At 54.2% G+C, this 19,377-nt stretch overlaps 1 protein-coding gene across 6 annotated transcripts; it reads left to right on the forward strand.

Annotated features, from left to right (window-relative positions):
- Positions 1-368: 368 nt before the first annotated feature.
- PTPN7 (protein tyrosine phosphatase non-receptor type 7) lies at positions 369-19,076 on the forward strand. 6 transcript variants are annotated; one of them, XM_063709608.1, is made up of 10 exons: positions 369-569; positions 6,458-6,765; positions 7,734-7,917; positions 8,212-8,296; positions 10,427-10,503; positions 11,713-11,850; positions 12,201-12,311; positions 13,344-13,501; positions 15,627-15,740; positions 17,324-19,076. In XM_063709608.1, exons 2-10 carry the CDS (start codon positions 6,527-6,529, stop codon positions 17,415-17,417), a joined length of 1,200 nt encoding a protein of 399 aa, XP_063565678.1. In that variant the 5' UTR covers positions 369-569; positions 6,458-6,526; the 3' UTR covers positions 17,418-19,076. The 6 variants fall into 6 exon arrangements, with proteins under 6 accessions (XP_063565678.1, XP_063565677.1, XP_063565680.1 ...); XM_063709607.1 differs by having other exon boundaries at positions 371-569; positions 6,409-6,765; XM_063709610.1 differs by lacking the exon at positions 369-569 and adding an exon at positions 4,517-4,690 and having other exon boundaries at positions 6,596-6,765.
- The last annotated feature ends 301 nt before the right edge of the window (positions 19,077-19,377 follow it).

A 19,377-nucleotide genomic window follows, 5' to 3' on the forward strand; every position in this document is an offset into this window, starting at 1 on the left:
GCCCAGGACTCAGAACAAACTCAGGTAGTGGGGAGAGGGGATGTGTGGAAAACACGCAGGTATAGAAGTCTGAACACCGACGCAGCCTCTCTGGTAGCTGGATTCTCCTGGGCCTGCCCCAGCAGGGAGGACAAGCCTGCCTCCGAGACCAGCTCAGCCCAGCTCCCTGCTCAGGCCACAGCCAGGGGCTGCTTGCCCCTCCCCCGCTCCACCCAGCCCCAAACCTCAGAGCCGCCCACCCGGCCCCTGGATGGGGGCCTGGAAACTCAGCACTGCAGACTCAGGAGATTTTCCAGGCCGTGTGTGCGCCTGCGCATATGTGCTCTTTTGAAAGGCGGGGGCGGGGGGCGGGGGAAGGTTGCAACCAGGGAAACTGATGTGAAAGGGAAGAGGTCCCAGTCTGGCCAAGAGGTGGCGGAAACATCGTACCTTCTCATCCCGCTTCACCTGGGGACATATCACTCTGTTCTTTCTGGTAGCCTTGATCAGCAACCAAAAAGGGGAGAGGCGGGGTGGAGGCGCCCTAATTCGGAATCTAAGGAGAAGAGACACACAGGACACATGTCTAGGTAAAGGCAGAGTGTGTCAGAACCTGCTCAAGAGTCCCCACAAAAAAGAGGTCTGCGGGGCCCAGCACAGACTCCATAGCTAGTCCTTTGGACGGAGCCTTGAGGAGGCACCTGGCCCTAAGATGCACAGCTGCCAGCCCCCAGCGCAGCCTAGGGGACCAGGAGACAGGGTCCCTAGAGGTTCTGATAAATAAGCTAGGCATGGTGGCTCATGCCTGTAATCTCAGGACTTTGGGAGGCTGAGGTGGGCGGATCACGAGATCAGGAGATCAAGACCATCCTGGCCAAAATGGTGAAACCTCGTCTCTACTAAAAATACAAAAAATTAGCTGGGTGTGGCGGCACATGCCTGTAATCCCAGCTACTCGGGAGGCTGAGGCAGGAGAATCACTAGAACCACGGAGTTAGAGGTTTCAGTGAGCTGAGATGGCACCACTGCACTCCAGCCTGGTGACAGAGTGAGACTCCGTCTCAAAAAAATAAAATAAAATAAATAAGCAGCAGCCTCCCCAGCCCAAACGTCTCCATTCAGCAAAAGAAAAGGTACCACAAGGGCTGTATCTCCTCCCCAGCAACCACCCCCACAGACAAACCCACATCCTCTCCCTAGAGAACCCCTGGGGTTCCCCCCCGCTACCCTGAGGTCTCAGGGCACCTTACTGATTCCTTCTGGAGAGAGCCAGCCAGGAGGCAGAGGAGAGAGCAAGGGGCAGATCTGGGAGTGCTGGCTTCCAAATGTGAACTGGCCTGGCCTACAGCTGTCCCAGGCAGCGCTCTTCCGGCCCCTCCCTGCTCTCCCACAGCCTGAAGCCTGGCCTTGGGCAGCCCCCACACTGGAGGAAGATAATCACCGGGCAGCAGAGGGGCAGGGTGGCTCAGGACAGCCAAGTCGCCCACTCCCCCTGCTGCCTATACTATGGGGAAGGTGGCCAGGGAGTGGGGGAAGGCCTAGGTCCCCCTGACCAGGCCATGGGAGAGCAGGGGAGGGGCTGGTCATGTGTGGATTGACACTGTGCATGTGCATTTGTGCAAACGTGGGCCATGAGGGTGTACACACCTGTCTGGATGGATGTATGAGTGGGTGTCCAGGGATAACACAGAGCGGGAGGGAGACGGGAGCCCCTGGGAAGAAAAGGCCACATTGTAGAATAGATGTCCATTTGGCTGGCTCTGGGCTTGGGAGAGAGGGAGGGACTCTTCTATCCTAAAACCTTCCTGCCAGGGTCCTGAGTTCCAGCATGGGGCAAAGAACCAGGCACTTTCCTGGACCTCCTGGCAGGCTGGCCCTGGCATCCCAGTGCCAAGCAGGGCTGGATTACTGGTCCTCTCAGCCAGGGGTAAATGGTATGGGACGTTCCCCTTCATCCAAAAGGTAGCAAGAGGTCCTAGCTGGCCTGGCACAGGGTTGAAGCTTTGAGACAGGGGTGCAGTTGTCACTCTGGTCGGCCTGGACTTATCCCATGCCCTTAACAGCACTTCCCTGCCCCACTCACCCTGTCTCCCCTGCTGTCTCCCTGCTTCCTGTGGGATGAGGCTTCCCAGATCCAGTTCTTGGTGTTTCTGTCTCCCCCACACAAACAGGAACAAGCCAGGGCCTGTAAAGTTGGGGCAGAACAAGCCAGCTCAGGCTGGCCTAGGATTTTGGGGGTGGGAAGGATGGAGGAACAGCCACCCGAGATCCTAGTGCTTCTCCAGAGAGGAGCCGAGGAGGGCAGCTAGGAAGGGGGCAGAGCAGCTGGAGTGTGCAGGACCCAGCAGTCCTGGCCCCAAGCAGCTGACTCTCTCCCCAGGATCCTCCCCTTGGATTGTTAGAAGGTGGCAGCCTTTGCCTCTGGGGGCCAACTGCTCCCCAGCAAGGAGCTCCCTACTCCCTAGGGGCTGGCAAAGAGCAACGACTTCTGGGAATTCCAGATGTAATGGCCGCCTTTCCCCGGGCCTGGGCTAGGGAGGGGGGCGCTTCTGACACTTGGGGCAGGGAGCTGCGGCTCACAGCCCTGGAACTGGGAATCACTAGAGGGGAAAACAAGAGAGTCAAGACGTGTGTGGCCAGAGCTTGGGAGGGCTGAGGGCACCCACCACAGCCTCAGATGGGACAAGGCTGACTCTCAAGATGCGTCATGCCCTGCACCAGTCCCTCCCCAGCCTGGCCTGGTGGCTTGGGACACCCCTCTTTGTCCTCCCTGGAGTGGACTCTGTCCCACCTGGGATGCTGGGAGACCCCTGGGAGTGACTCCTTCCTGCACTTCCTCAGTGCTCGGCTGGAAGTGCCCTGGCAGCCCGGTCAGGGAGAAAGTCAGCAGTGAGGAGGAAGAGGGAGGCTGGGGAGAGGTGAGACCCGGCAGCCATGACCTCCTCACCCTGTGCTGCTCCCAGACCCACTTCCCCAGCCAGCTCCTCCCAGCTCCTCGGTCCTCTGGCTGCTGACTCCCAACCTCTCCTCCGTGAGCAAAGCACGCCATGGGCTGACAAGGGAGGTGCTATGATCATCCCCCAGTGGAGGGAGGAAGCTGAGGAGGAGACTGAGACTCAGCAATTTGCCCAAGGTCACACAGTTAATAAGCTACGTTTAGACTCATTATGCACAGATCTTTCTGATTTCCAACTATTACTATACTTTCTCTGGAGTCGAGGGTGGCTAGAACCTAAATCTCAACCCAGGAACACAAATCAATTCGAGTGATGGAAGTTTGAGAGCTGCTGGGACCTTTTGGCCCCAGGGGTGGGAAGGTTCTGGAGGGGAGAGGGAGTCACGCCCAGGAGCCTTCCAACAGCCCGGATGGGACAGAGTCCACTCCAGAGAGGGCAGAGAGGGGCGTCCCAAGTCACCAGGCCAGGCTGGGGAGGGGGTGGTGCAGGGCGATGACGCATGTCTTGTGCCATCTGAGGTTGCAGTTGGCATCCTCAGCCCTCATGAGCTCTGGCCACACGCCTCCATGGATGTCCAGGTATCCCTAAGCACAGGGGAAGAAGGAGTGGGCAGGAGCCAAGGAGTGACTGTCCCCTCTACCCCAAACCCACCCAGAGGGAACAGGGGATCTTTGAGAGGTCTTGCCTAATGCTCAGCCACTACCCCTACCCCCAACCCCAACTATCTTCCCCATCGCCTGGCTCCCAGCTTCCTTGCTGTGAAGCTCAGCTTCCAACTGTCCAGCCACTGCTAGGCCTCGGTCTGTGGGGAAAAGGGGTGGGCTCACAGCCAACAGGGCTCAGACCCTGGAAACTTGGGGGGACCAGGCAGACCTGTGTGGGGAGGGCTTTGCCGCTTCCTCCTCCCACCCCTGTGGTGTCCTAGCTTCCTGTTCTTGATAACAATCAGCATAGGCTCAGAGCCGGGCCCTCTTTCCAACCCCCACCTGCCCCCTCCTCTGTCCCCAGGGCCCCCACTACCCACCAGTGGAAACACTGACTGGTGTGGGGGGTGAGGCAGAGGCCAGTCTCCAGGTCACTGCCCGCAAGCATGTTAGGGATTCCCAGGTTCCTGCTTCCCTCCAGTCTGTCCTGAGCACGGGAACCAACCCCTTTCCCAGCCCTAATCGGCCTCCTCCTCAGGGAAACCCACCCACTCCGGAGAGGAACGCAGGCTGCAGGGAAGGAGGTGCCAGGATCAGCTGGCCATGGAGGGGCTCAAAAAAGAGCCAGCCCCTGTCCCCACTGCCAAGAGGAAGGGCGGGTGCTGGGAGGCCTTCTGAGCCTCTGGGGGCTGTTCTTGTTCTTCGTCTCAACCCTCCTCCTCAAGGGGCCAGCAGAAGGCCAGCCCCCTCCCGACCACCCCCTCCGGCGTGCCTACCCCCTGTGCCTAGGGTACCTCATTTCTTTTTTGCTGTCACCATTTGACAGCTGAATCAGGGAAGTGGGAGGAAGAAAGAGGACGTGGATTGCGCGTGTTGGGGGCCGGGAAGGGAAGGGCGTTTGAAATGTTACAAGGTAAAAGGAGGCGTGCAGCGAGCATGAACTGGCTGGGCTGCTGGCCCGCAAGGAGCCTGCCAAGGTCAGGCAGGGGCAGTGGGCAGAGGAGTCTTGGACTTGGGGGCCACCCTTCAGGTCCCAGGCATCCAGGCACCCCAGCAGCGAAGAGGACATGGGAGTCCCCTGGTGTGAGGGCCAGAGACTGTCCACTGTCTGTAAGTCTTCTAAGTAGATGTCAGGGTTCTGGGAGGAGGCCTGCAGGGGGCTGGGGGCCCAGGGGAAGCCCCTCAGACTCCCTCCCACAAGTGGACTCTGCTATCTACTTCCTGCTGGGCTGGCCTACACTCAGGCTGTGGGCTGTGGAGAGCTGGGCCGTGGCACAGGCGTGGAGATGACCTTTTTGGCCTGGCCCCGGCCCTTTCCTTCACATTGTGAGGCATGGATTCTTGCCTCTTCTTTTTCCCCACCCCGAGTCTGTGCCACATCTGCTCTGGGAAGATGTGGTCTGTGCTTGGCCATGAATTCCCAAGGCTTGAAGCAGCAAGGGCTTTGAGGGAGAGGGCTGTGGGGCAGAAGCAGAGAAGGAGAAATAAGCCTCCGGCCAAGGTCAGGTTGAGCAGGAGAGCCTTGGGTTCTTTGTGGGACAGCACAGAGCTGGGGGTCAGGCGAGCTGTGCCCAGCAAGTAGGCAGCGGCTGGATGTGACAAAGACCCAGAGGAGAAACACAGAAGAGGGGAGAGGGTCTGGAAGCTGGGGAAAGCAGGATGGTCGGGAAGGCCTGGCCTCTCACCCATTCCCAGGCAATGGGGCCTTGGGCCCCAGAAGGGCACAGGCGGGAGGCAGCCGACCCCTGGTGGCAGCGGCAGCAGGCACAGGAGGGCAGAATGCAGCTGGGGTGTGCGTGGGTGGCAGCAAGGAGGGGCGGAGGGAGGAAGCTGGCTTCCTGGAGCCTTCTCAGCCCTCAAAGACAGAACGACAGACAGACAGACAGCTGGCAAGAGGCAGCGTGGGGGCCACAGCTGCTTCAGTAAGTATCTGAAGAGGGGACTGGGAGTACTGTGGCCCCGGGGGGTGCGAACTCCGGGGATATAAGAGGGCATCTCCAGGAGGGAGTGCGGGAGGGTGAGTGGGGCACCACAGTGCCTGGCTGGGGTATGGGTGCTCACAGACCTGATGTCCCCAAGACGGGGGTGAGCAGGGAAGCCACAGGGAGCTGCAAGGAGAGCAGAGGCTGAAGGGACCTTTTCTGCTGCCAGAGACCCTCGCTCTACCACTCACACCTGTGCCAGGCCCTTTCTGTCCCCTCACCTCCGTCCCTGCTGCCTTGGTGATTCAATACCCCCACCACCTCGCCCACTGTGACCCTGGCTCTGGGAGATAGGGACTGCCCCCAAGAGGAGATGGTCCCACCACCTCCATGCCCCTGTCTTGCCCCCAGCTGTCGCCTCACCATGCGCTGTCGCTCAAGGGCTTGGTGAGGCCATTTCCTGTGACGGTTACAGAGGCGGGAGACGGGGGGATGGGCAGGAGGAGGAAGGAAGCACCTCCAGCCTACCTCCCTGGACAGAGACCCCAGAAGCCAGAAATAGACTTGGGAGTGGAACAGCAGCAGTTAGGAGAGGACCCTGCTGGGGTCCAGGAGCCTGCCTGCCTGGCTGCCCAACCAGCTCCAACACTGCTGGAGGCCTCCATTCTCTGTTCAGGAGAAGGCCCACTGGTTAGCTCAGAGATGGCTTCTGCATGCTTTCTCCCTTCCGTCCTAGAGAACACATGTTTTCTGTTTCCTCCCTTGCCTTCTCCCACTTGGACCTGCTCAGAGCCCTGTGTACTCTGGTGTGTGGCCTCTCTCCCCTCTCTCTTTTCCTCCTCCTGGATTCTTTCCTATCTTCATCCACAATCTCTACCCTTTATCTTGCCATTACTCTACCCCCAGACTGCCTTCTGCCCTGGGTCCCACCAAATAGATCCTGTCCTTCCCTTAGTGAAAATGAGGCCACCTCTTGGAGAACAGAAGACGCCCCAGTGAAAACAGAGTGCAAAGCTGGCCTGGCATGGGAGCCTCCTTCTGGCCAATCAGGCAGGCCAGAGAACAGCAGCAGAGGGCCCTGTCTTTCAGGCAGACCTCATGGCTGAGTGAGCCTCCCCTGGGCCCAGCACCCCACCCCAGCATGGTCCAAGCCCATGGGGGGCGCTCCAGAGCACAGCCGTTGACCTTGTCTTTGGAGGCAGCCATGACCCAGCCTCCGCCTGCCAAAACGCCAGCCAAGAAGCACGTGCGACTGCAGGAGAGGTGAGATCTTCCCTGGGGGAGGGGTCTTCCCAGCCCTGAGCCCCCATTCCGCTCCTCCCTTCCTTCCATCTGCCCCTCCAGCTCTGACAGCAGGGTCCAGAGGGCCCTCAGTTGTTGACTCCAATTTGGAAAGGAAACCAGTAGTGCTCATTTGCAGGTCTTTTGCATGTCTGGAGCACAGAGTTTCATATCAATCATGAGCCTGCTCCCTAAATTCCAGGCAAGGCCAGCAGCCTTCTTGGTGCTGGATGCATGTCGGAGCCACAGGGCCTGGCTGGGAGTGGGAAGAGGCAGGCAGCTGGAAGGAGCAGTTGAGTTCAAGGCTGCCCTGTTCTGGCTGACAAAGGGAGAGGGCTGAGCCGGGCATGGTAGCTCATGCCCAAAATCCCAGCACTTTGGGAGGCTGAGGTGAGAGGATCTCCTGAGTCCAGGAGTTAGAGACCAGCCTAGGCAATATAGTGAGACCTCCTCTCTCTCAAAAAAAAAAAAAAAAAAAAAAGAGGGCACACAGCAGGGGCCCAAACCCTAAATTTACTGGGCCTCCAGGTTAAAGGAAAGATAAAGAGTGGCCCCCTCAGAGGTGCCTTATAACAGTAATACTTGTAAGAAAAGCAAATATGGTCAGGCACAGTGGCTCATGCCTATAATCCCAGCACTTTGGGAAGCCAAGGCAGAAGGATCACTTGAGCCCAGGAGTTCAAAACCAGCCTGAGCAACAGAGCAAGACACTGTCTCTCCAAAAAAAAAAATTTAAATTAGCCAGGTGTGGTAGCATGTACCTGTGGTCCCAGTTACTCTGGAGGCTGAGGTGGGAGGATCGCTTCAGCCCAGGAGTTTGAGGCTGCTGTGAGCCATAATAGTGCCATCACACTCCAGACCTGGGCAACAGAGAGAAACCCCATCTCTAAAAGAAAAGAAAAGCAAATATGATTGGGTGCTCACTAGGCAGTGGTGGGCTATGCCTGCAGGCGGGGCTCCAATGTGGCTCTGATGCTGGACGTTCGGTCCCTGGGGGCCGTAGAACCCATCTGCTCCGTGAACACACCCCGGGAGGTCACCCTACACTTTCTGCGCACTGCTGGACACCCCCTTACCCGCTGGGCCCTTCAGCGCCAGCCACCCAGCCCCAAGCAACTGGAAGAAGAATTCTTGGTAAGAAATTGGGGTCCCCTCCGAATCGCTCTGCCCTCTGTATCAGAGGCAGCCAGCTGGAACCATTCTCTCACGGGCACCCTGGGCAAGTCTCCCCTTTGGGCCCCTTAGGAAAGAGAACTTCAGGGCTGAGGGAGGGGCTGCCCCCAGGCTTCCCCTTCTGCCCCCACCCCATCTAGGCCTACATACTAATGTCAAGAAGGAATGGCCAGAGTCCAGCTGTTCTAGAAACAGGTAGAAGGAGAGAAAAGGAGGCTAGGAGTCAGCTGCTCACCCATTTCCTCCCCCTGCCAGAAGATCCCTTCAAACTTTGTCAGCCCCGAAGACCTGGACATCCCTGGCCACGCCTCCAAGGACCGATACAAGACCATCTTGCCAAGTAAGAACTGCCGCTGGGATGAAGGGAGCTGGGTACAGTCCCTGGGGCTAGAGAACTTCAGAGGACAAAGTACACAGTTTCAGCCAGGGAAGATCAACCTTGCTTGGCACATCTTCTCTCAGCAGAGAAAGGGGGAAGAAGGAGCAAGAATCACATCAGCAGCAATAATAATGTTTGCAGATATGTACCCTGGGCCAGGCCCTGTTCTCAATCCTTTTTTTTTTTTTTTTAAGACGGAGTTTTCACTCTTGTCACCCAGGCTGGAGTGCAATGGCGCAATCTGGGCTCACTGCAACCTCCGCCTCCCGGGTTCAAGCGATTCTCCTGCCTCAGCCTCCCGAGTAGCTGGGATTACAGGCATGCGCCTCCATGCGCGGCTAATTTTGTATTTTTAGTAGAGGTGGGGTTTCTCCATGTTGGTCAGGCTGGTCTCGAACTCCCGACCTCAGGTGATCCGCCCACCTCGGCCTCCCAAAGTGCTAGGATTACAGGCGTGAGCCACCGCGTCCTGCCTCAATCCTTTATATTCACTCATTTCTCACAACAATCCCATGAAGTTGGTACTGTGATGACCATTTTACAAGTGAGGAAACTGAGGCACAGAGAAGTTGAATATCTTACCTAAGATATTCAACTTAGCTACTTGCACCAAGCCCTTTTCCTTGTCTTCCTCTTGCATGGGAAATGCCCAGCCAAGGCTTGCAGTGAAGGAAGCACCACCAGGAGGGCTCCCAGAGAGACGGCTTTGAGAAAGTCAGATGGAGACAGGGCAACGGCCAGCAAGAGAGCAGTGGAGGCAGGGAGGGAGGACACTGTGCTAGGAGGGGGTGACCCTGCAAACTGGCAGACCCGGGACAAGCACCTTGTATTTTTCAGAGGCAGGCATGAGACCCTGGAGCCTCTCCCTCCCTCCCCTGCTCTCCCTACAGGGAAGCTACTCCCAGCTTGAGGCTTCAGCTCAGTGAGCACCCAGGCCCTGTCTCCTGCTAACCCTCCTGGAGTGTCCTCTGCCTGCATGGGCGGATCAAGGTGCTATTAGCACTATTCCAGGCCAGGGGGAGGAGTAGCCCTTGTTCTTGGCCTAATTCTAATCAGCCCTGCAGCCATCAGAAAAGGGAAAAATTCCTTTGCCTGAGATTCCCCTGGTCCCCAGGGTACCTTCTGTCCATGACCAGGCTGGCATGAGCAGAGCGAGAGTCTCTTCTCCTTTCCTCACAAGCCAGCTTCTTCGTCCATGTTTGGGTTTCATTTAGAGAAATCCTTCCCCCTTAGAGGCAGAGGCCAAATGCCTCGTGGCTGAGTGGAATCTGAGTCCCAGTCCCACTTCACAGCTATGTGATATCTGGCAAGTTGCTCATGTGAATCCCATATTCACCATTAGAAAACCAATTCTTCTTCCTCTACATCTCTTTTTCCATCCCTAGTGGCATAATCTTATTCTAAACCTGTACTGATCTCAAGGATAGAATACTCTATCTATTAGAATATTATATCTAATATTGTATCTTCCCATTTGGTCTCTGCTGTTCCGTTCCCTTTCTTCTCTAGTCCATCCTATACAGCACCACTCAGTTAATCTTCCCAAACTATTGTTTTGATCATGTCACTCTCCTGCTCAAAAACATTATATAGCTTCCTACTGTTTGCGTATAAAATACTTCAATAGAGGCCAGACATGGTGGCTCACACATGTAATCTCAGCACTTTGGGAGGTTGAGGTGGGAGAATTGCTTGAAGCCAGAAATTCAAGACCAGCTTGGGCAACAAAGTGAAACCCAATCTCTACAAAAAACATAAATAAATAAATAAATAAATAAGCCAGGTGTGGTGGCATTTGCCTATAGTCCCAGCTATGTCAAAGGCTGAGACAAAAGTATCACTTGAGCCCAAGAGTTAGAGGTTACAGTGAGCTATGATCGCACCACTGCACTCCAGCCTAGGCAACAGAATGAGACCCTGTCTCTAAAAACAACAACAAAAACAACAACAACTTCAGTGGGTGTAAGGCCACCTGCTATACACAAGGTGCTATGACTGTGATGAGCACAGGAACTCTCCTCTTTCTGACCCTGCTGGAGTCTGTGTTGGTCACCTTCTGACCTCTGACCTCTGCTGATTTTTATTTCCTAGATCCCCAGAGCCGTGTCTGTCTAGGCCGGGCACAGAGCCAGGAGGACGGAGATTACATCAATGCCAACTACATCCGAGTGAGTGGCCTGGCTGCAGTGGTGGGCGGGGAATGGGGGAATTCTCAGACGTCTGAGAATATCTTCCAGCCGTGGCTGGTGGATCAGGTGCCTGCATTTCCTACCCTCCCTGTTCCAGCTCACTGCTGTCATAGCCCTACCAAGCTGGGCTGGTACTGAACATGCCCCAAAACACCAACCTAAAAAACGGAGCAGATGTTGAAAAATATCTGGAGAGACCACCAAGTCTTCCTAACCTCCACTATCAGCCCTCCCATGCCACCCTCTAAACTTAGCAGGAAGTTAGCATTGTTGAACCCAATCTCCAGCTGCTTAAGAGCTCACAGCTCCCGAGAACTGCATAGGTGATGCCAGCACTAATGGGACCTCCCCGCCAACTTACCTTAACTGCCCCTCAGATAGCCCCTCTTATATGAAGATGGTTGATTGACGTCAAGCTATAGGAAGCTCCAGGCCAGGTGGGTGTTCCACGCCAGCTTCTCGCTGCTGTGGGCCCTAAGGAGATGTAAAAGCAGCGCTCTCTAGTGACTCAATGTGGGTAAGACATCAGTCAGGGGCGCAGGGAGGCGAAAAGCTCTTAGCTAGGGAAGCCATGGGGAAACATGATCTTACATTTGCCGGCCAATACCGGATCAACTGCAGTCTGGATTTCACCATCTTGAGAAGCAGGAAGCTGAGGATCCTGAAGGTGAGAAAATCAGGTTAGGGAGAGTGTGCTACATTTTGCTACTACTTTCATAGAAAAGTAGTAACATGTAAATGTGAAACTGTCACTGAACAAATATTAAACACTGTTTAGGTATTTTGTGCTAGAAGAAAGCAGCAGGGGAGGAAGGGAATAAACATTTATAGAGCACTTGCTATCGGCTAGACTCTCAATATATCTTACTGAATTTAATCCACTCTACATTCCTACAAGATAGATATTATTATGCCCAATTTACAGATGATACCACTGAGGCTTACGGAGGCTAGGTAACTGGCTTATAGTGGTACAGCCAGGAAACAGCAGAACAGGGATCTGATCCTCATTCCAGAACCCGTATCCTTTCCATCATGTGGCTTCTGAGTGTGCATGTCCGTGCATGTGTATGTCTACACGTGTGGTTCACAGCTTCAGGCTGACCCCAGCACCTGAGGCATCTACGATCTCCCCAGAGCTCTGCTCTCACTGCTCCCCACCCCTTCCCCTGTGCTTCTACCTTCCAGGGCTATGACGGGAAGGAGAAGGTCTACATTGCCACCCAGGGCCCCATGCCCAACACTGTGTCGGACTTCTGGGAGATGGTGTGGCAAGAGGAAGTGTCCCTCATTGTCATGCTCACTCAGCTCCGAGAGGGCAAGGAGGTAGGAGGCAGAGCCACAGTTCATGATGAACCCAGAAAGTGCTATGCCCGCCCCACCCCCACCCCACAGACAGGGCAGCTCAGGACCAGAGGTTTCCCTGGGAGCCAGCCCCAGCTCATACCTCTCAGAAAGTTCCCTGAGATATAGCCCTGGGAGGCTGTCTATGGCCAAAATATGGGATAGGGTGAGCACTCTGCTTGCAGGTATCAAGCTCAGAAGAGCCAGGCTCCCTGTTGCTGACCTCCCATCCAGTAGGGGTGGAGGATGGGGAGGAGATACCAGCCCCTCTCTGCTGCCCTGTCACCTGCTCCAGCTGACCCTCTTCTGACTCCCAGCTCCCTCCCTCCTAGAAATGTGTCCACTACTGGCCCACAGAAGAGGAAACCTATGGACCCTTCCAGATCCGTATCCAGGACATGAAAGAGTGCCCAGAATACACTGTGCGGCAGCTCACCATCCAGGTACCACCCCCCGGAGCCAGGCCCAGTGGGAAGTTGGGCCGCCCACAGCATCTCTGGGACTCAGGCTGGCTCTTCACTAGGAGCCAAGGGTTTGCTCATCTAAACCATCTTAAACCCACATCTATAGAAGAAAGAGAAACTTGAGCACTGTCCTCAGCCTCTAGTCTAATAGGGCAGAGCCAATAAGCCAAATAGGACTACCGGGAAGTACCCACCCATCTGTGTAAATGGTCAGGCGAGGAAAGGCTGGATCCAGGAGCAGGGCCAAGGGAAGGAGAGGAGGTTAAAGGAGATGTGGAAGGCCAGGTGTGGCGGCTCATGCCTGTAATCCCAACACTTTGGGAGGCTGAGGCGGGCGGATCACTTGAGGTCAGGAGTTCCAGACCAGCCTGGCCAACATGGTGAAACTTTGTCTGTACTAAAAATTACAGCTGCTTGGAAGGCTAAGACAGGAGAATCACTTGAACCCAGGAGGCAGAGGTTGCAGTGAGCCAAGATTGTGCTACTGCACTCCAGCCTGGGTGATGGAGTGAGACTGTCTGTCTCAAAAAAAAAAAAAACAAAAAACAAAATAAAACAAAAAAAGAGAAAGAGATGTGAAATAACATGTACACAAGGGCTTTTAAAATGCCTTCTATTATTTTATGGTGTTTTATATTTTTGAAAGCATTCCTCTATCAACTCATTCTCCTCCAAATATCCTGGCAAGTAAACCAGTAAGATATCACTGTTCCCATTTTCCAGGTGAAGAAAATGAGATCAAGGGACTTGCCCAAAGTCATGTGCTTATGGGAAGCAGAGCCAGGGCTTGAATTTGGGTCTCTCCCCTCTCCCAGGACAATGCTCCTTCCCAGGATTTTGAAGGGGGAAGTGGTGGAGAACAATGAGCACGAAAATTGCAACCTAGCTTGCTTTGAGTAGATGACCCCCCGACAGGGTAATTCCAGCCCTTGCCCTCCTCAGGCACCAGAGAAGAAGGTAGACAGTGCCCTCCACCCTGACCTTGGTTCTCATGCCTTGTCTCCAACCCAGTACCAGGAAGAGTGCCGGTCAGTAAAGCACATCCTCTTTTCGGCCTGGCCAGACCACCAGACACCAGAATCAGCTGGGCCCCTGCTGCGCCTAGTGGCAGAGGTGGAGGAGAGCCCGGAGACAGCCGCCCACCCCGGGCCTATCGTAGTCCACTGCAGGTGCGTGGCCCTCCCTTGACTGCAGCTTGTGGACTGTGCTCCCCTCCCCTGCCCCCTGGGTCTCTCCTGGGGAAGGGTCTGAGCAGAAAAGCATCAGGCAAGCCTAGTCCTTACTCAGACATGACTCGCAAGGCCATTCAGCAAGGGCTCTGTTCTTTTTACCTCCTTCACGCAGAACCCAGACATCTGGGCTGGACACCCAGGCCCCATCCACAGAGGGGATGGAATATCAGGAAGATCCCAGTCAGCTGCAGGAGGACATAAACAGGATTCCAGCTGTTGGGGAACTCATTTACTCATTCAACAAATATGTATTGAAAATCCTATTATTGGCCGGGCACGGTGGTTCACACCTATAATCCCAGCACTTTGGGACGCCAGGGCTGGCAGATCACCTGAGGTCAGGAGTTTGAGACCAGCCTGGCCAACATGGTGAAAACCTGTCTCTACTAAAAAATACAAAAATTAGCCAGGTGTGGTAGCACACACTTGTAATCCCAGCTACTTGGGAGGCTGAGGCAGGAGAATTGCTCGAACCCTGGAGGCAGAGGTTGCAGTGAGCCGAGATCACACCACTGCACTCCAGCCTGGGTGACAGAGCGAGACTCCATCTCAAAAAAGGAAAACCTATTTTTGTCAGGCACAGTGTTAGATGCAAAGGAGACAGCTATGAACCAAGCAGTTTGGTTTCTTCCCAGACAGGTTTATAGGCTGGTGGGAAAGAAGGCAGATTAGGCTGGGTGCAGTGGCTCATGCTTATAATCTCAGCACTTTGGGAGGCTGAGGCGGGAGGATCACCTGAGGTCGGGAGTTCAAGACCAGCCTGACCAACATGGAGAAACCCTGTCTCTACTAAAAATACAAAATTAGCCACACATGGTGGCGCATGCCTGTAATCCCAGTTACTCGGGAGGCTGAGGCAGTAGAATTGCTTGAACCCAGGAGGTGGAGGTTGTGGTGAGCTGAGATGGCACCATTGCATTCCAGGTTGGGCAACAAGAGCAAAACTCTGTCTCAAAAAAAATTAAATACCACGCAATGTGATGAGAGCTGTGATGGGGATATTATGGGGACCATAGAACCAAGTCTCCTAAACCAGACTTTGACCAGAGAAAGTTTTCCAAGAGAAAGGCCATCTAAGCCAAGCTAAGACCTGAAAGGTGAATTAGCCAAGTGAAGAGAGGGAAGGGAACACGTTCCAGGCAAGCGGAAGAGCATATGCTAAGGCCCAGAGAAGAAATGTGAAAATGGATACACTGCTGGGAGCAGGGTTACAGGTTAGGCCCAGAGGTTGTGTGTGGGGTAATGATGGGAGATGGGTTTGGAAGGCCAGTGAAGGTCAGATGATGAGGGGACTTGTAGGACTGGCTAAGACACTTGGATTTGCCATTTTAAAAGAACACTTTGGCTATAGAGTGAAAAATGGATTGGGCCAGAGTGAGGGGGTGTCGTAGGGGACAAGACTAAAGAAAGAGACCACTTGGGAGTGCATATCCTAAATAAAACAGAGCACAGAGGCAAAAGGCATGACACAGGGGCCTCCCAGCCCACCCACAGGTAGCACTGGGACATGTGCAGGGAGGTCATTAGGGGCTCACGCAAGAGGAAGGGGAGGCCTAGGGGGTTTTGAAATAAAGAGAGGGCACGATAGAGAAAGCAGAACAGAGTGGAGAGAAGACTGTGGGAGGGCGCCAAGGTGGGAAACAGAGGGGCCGGGCGTGGGCTGCATGGAAGATGAGTCTGAGCTGAGAGGAAGTCAAGGTTAGATAAGGAGGGCTCGAGGGTCAGCACACCCACAAGTAGGAAACTGTCTGTTGGAAACCACTGTAGACTCAGCAGAAGGGAGATCGTCAAAACGTCCACAGGGACCAAAAGGTGGCCTGCAACAGGCTTACAGTAAGGCTGGTAAGAAATGTAAACTCCTCCCATGCCAATTAAAACCTGCCTCCAGCAGGGCCCCCAAGGGGACTGGAAAGCAGAGTACTGCTACCTGCCTCCATCTCCAGAGCCCTATCCCCAAAATATAGCACCTGCAGGTCCCATTTCTTTCTCCATAGTTTGGGGCCTGGCTCTCATATTCCCTGGTCTCCCATGACCTCCCTGTCCCCTCCCTGGCTATCTCCAGTGCAGGGATTGGCCGGACGGGCTGCTTCATCGCCACGCGAATTGGCTGTCAACAGCTGAAAGCCCGAGGAGAAGTGGACATTCTGGGTATTGTGTGCCAACTGCGGCTAGACAGGTGGGTCTGTGGGTGTAAACAAGGCCAACAACGTTAGCGGGTGGCCTCAGTGCCTCTGGGCCCCAGAGTTCTGCTAGGCCCATCACCATCAAGCACTCCTGCAAGAAAGGAAGAAACCCTTTCTGCTTAGAGCTGTTTATTTTACAACTAACCAGGAAAAAATATCTATCTGGATGGCCGGGTGCGGTGGCTCACACCTGTAATCCCAGCACTTTGGGAGGCGGAGGCGGGTGGATCACCTGAGCCCAGGAGTTCGAGACCAGCCTGGCCAACATGGTGTAAACCCTGTCTCTACTAAAAATACAAAAATTAGCCAGGCCTGGTGCGGGCCCCTGTGATCCCAGCTACTCAGGAGGCTGAGGCAGGACAATTGCTTGAACCCAGGAGGTGGAGGTTGCAATGAGCCGAGATTGTGCCATTGCACTGCAGCCTGGGTGACAGAGCAAGACTCTGACTCAAAAAAAAAAAAAAAAAAAAGGATCTATCTGGAATGTTGGCTTGGATGCCTGGAATTAAACATGATATGAGGCAGCAACAAGCAGTGCAAAGAAGATCACTGGTGGAGGCAGAGCCGGTGTTCAGATTCCGACATCTGTCTCACTGAGATGTCACTAGATTTCTCTGAGCCCCCATTTCTTTTTTTTTTCTTTCTTCTTTTTTTAATAATAGAGATGGGGGTCTCACTATGTTGCCCAGACTAGTCTCGAACTCCTGGGCTCAACCATGCCCACTTGGCTTTGCAAAGTGCTGGGATTACAGGCTTAAGCCGCTGTACCCAGCCCCCACTTCTTCTTTATCTAGACAGAGATAATGGCTCCTTCCCCCAGAAAACTGTTGTAAGAAATGAGTTAACTTATATGAAAATGTTTTGGAAATGGAAACTACTATACAAATATATGGAATCATTATTTTTACTCTTTAAGATTATTAGAAAGAAGGAAACTTGAGGCTCAGGAGTATTCCTGGCCCAACCCAAGGCTTCAGAGATCTGGTTTTGTCCCAGGAGCTGAGTGGATCAAGGAAGACCAAGTGTCAACATGGGGCATCACCCCTCAGCACGTGTAAGGGGCAGAGGACTTCTCTCACAGCAGATCTGAGGGGCAGCAATGAGGAGTAGAAAGTAGAAAAGATGAATATAGGTGGTGGGGCATGGTGGCTCATGTCTGCAATCCAAGCAGTTTGGGAGGCCAAGATGGGCCAATCACTTGAGGTCAGGAGTTCAAGACCACCCTGGCAACATGGTGAAACCCTGTTTCTACTAAAAATACAAAAATTAGCTGGGCAAGGTGGCAGGCACTTGTAGTCCTAGCTACTCAGGAGATTGAGGCAGGAGAATCACTTGAACCTGGGAGGCAGAGGTTGCAGTGAGCTGAGATCATACCACTGCTCTCCAGCCTGGCTATCAGAGTGAGACTCTGTCTCACAAAAAAAAAATGTGAAAAGATGAATATAGGCAAAGGAGTTGGCATGTTCTTTGAGAAAGTCAGGACTTTCCCAGTAGGACCACAAGGATGTTTGACTGGAGCCATTCAGCCAGCACCCTGACCCTCCTTCACTCATGGTCTGTGTGTTTCTCCTTGCAGAGGAGGGATGATCCAGACGGCAGAGCAGTACCAGTTCCTGCACCACACTTTGGCCCTGTATGCAGGCCAGCTGCCCGAGGAACCCAGCCCCTGACCCCTGCCACCCTCCAGTGGCCCAGGTGCCTACCTCCCTCAAGCCTGGGAAGGTGGGTCTGGGGAAAGTGGGCCGAGTGATCTGGGGGTACCCCTTGGGTTGGTGTGGGGAAGGAGTGCCTCCTTAGTGGTGCTTGCAGTCACAGGAAGCAGCATCAGTAAGGACAAGGGGCCGGATTCCAGGTCTTCAACACTGGCCACTCCTCTGCTTCCTCTGTTGGCCCCAGATGGACAGTAAGGGGAACCTCCAATGTCTCTCTGAACTTAAAGACAGGAGCTGGCATTTATGACAGACAAAGAAAGAAGCCCAGGTGTCCTGGTCTTCTCTGAGACACTCTTTGTGAGCTTCAGTTTCCTGTTCTATAACATGAACATAAGTGCTTAGCTGCCATGAGGGAAAAGTAATGAGAGAAGTTTCTAGAAGCCACTCCAGCCACTCCTTCCTGGGGCTGACAAAAGGGTGATTCCAAGATCATCCTTCACCCGTGGTCCTGCCCAAGCACAGGCCAGATGCAAGAATGGGGAAAAGTCTGGTCCTGATCTCCAAGTCTCAACATCCTAGCAGTGACTCTGCTCCCTGACCACACATCGGAAGGGCTGGATGACCCCAATCAAAAGAAAGAACAAGGACTCTGGTTACCCTTGCCTCCACCCATGTGTCATAAGAGTAGGCTACAGAGGTGACCAGGCCTGGCAGTTGAAATCTCTGGAAGAGGGAACATGTGGGGACTACTCAGAGGCAAAGAGGGGCTGCTCCTGCCTCCATGGTTGCTGGCCACTCCCACCAACTACTCTTAGGGAGGCTAAGCAGTCTCTGTTTTGCTTCCATGGCTCAAATAATACCCTGGGTATGCAGGAAGATAAAAGAAAGAGGCAAGGGGAGAAGAGGAGGCAAAGTGCTCAGTCTGATTTTAGATAACCAATCCCGCCGTGACCCACTATACCTTGCATTTGCTGAGTACACCTAGAGAGCTTGGCTGTTTCCAAAAACAATCAGGGTCATAACCATCCATGCAGACATGGAGGCTCGGCTGAACCAGGACTCCTCACTGTCTACCTGAGAGAATGAGCACCCCTCATCCATCTCAGCATCAACACAATTTCCAGGGGACCTCAGGTCTACCTCAGGACTGAACGCCACACCTCAGGATTCCTCCTCCTTGAATCTGAGACTGGCTGCCCATTCTGAGATGGGGATGAAGGTAAGATGCCGCATCACCAGGCATGCCGCCCCTGACAGCTGCCTTGATACCAGCTCTCTGTGGAAACCCCTGAGGAGCTGGATCTGGAGAACAGCTGGGCCTCCTCACTCAGGACTTCTCTCCTGAAGAACATGCAGTGCTAAAACTGAGGATGATTTCCCTAATGCTTCTGCTTGGCCTTATGGAGGAGCTGCTCCTTCCTTACAGCCTTGGGGATGGACTTGCCCACACCTCCACCTCCCCTGAGCCCTGTGAGAGGCACGACTGTCTATGCCAGTGAGGCTCGGTGGGGGGCTCTCAAGTGCCTGATCCTGCCCTGGGCTTAGAGCCAGCCCAGAGGGAAGCAACTGCACAGCCCCACAGGCCCTCCCTGGCACTGTCCCCCCAACCCCATCTCAGAGCTCAGAGGGTACAAGCTCCAGAACAGTAACCAAGTGGGAAAATAAAGACTTCTTGGATGACTGTCTCATTCCTTCTTTCCATCTTCTTCTTGGCCCTCTGGGGCCTCTTTGTAGCAAGAGAGAAAGACTGCAGACCAGGGACTGGCAGGCTGCAAATCTTTGCCCTTGGGATATGCACTTTTCTAGCACTTCCAAGGACATAAAATAAGGTGAAACCAAAGTCAATTTAGGAAGTGAGACAGGGTGGACCCTCATAGCCTACTCAGGCAGCTGTAACAATTCACACTACCGTAAACCATGTGGCTTCTAAACAACAGAAATGTATTGCTGGCCTGGCGTGGTGGCTCATGCCTGTAAT

Source organism: Gorilla gorilla, chromosome 1 (genome assembly GCF_029281585.2).
Source record: "Gorilla gorilla gorilla isolate KB3781 chromosome 1, NHGRI_mGorGor1-v2.1_pri, whole genome shotgun sequence".
NCBI classification, from domain to species: domain Eukaryota; kingdom Metazoa; phylum Chordata; class Mammalia; order Primates; family Hominidae; genus Gorilla; species Gorilla gorilla.

Excerpts from the sequence above, each read along its gene's own strand:
- PTPN7 (XM_063709601.1), top strand. The coding sequence starts at position 5,240 with ATGGTCGGGAAGGCCTGGCCTCTCACCCATTCCCAGGCAATGGGGCCT. Across the intron at positions 7,918-8,211 it reads AACTGGAAGAAGAATTCTTG|AAGATCCCTTCAAACTTTGT; the intron begins GTAAGAAATTGG and ends TCCCCCTGCCAG. Across the intron at positions 11,851-12,200 it reads AGCTCCGAGAGGGCAAGGAG|AAATGTGTCCACTACTGGCC; the intron begins GTAGGAGGCAGA and ends CCTCCCTCCTAG.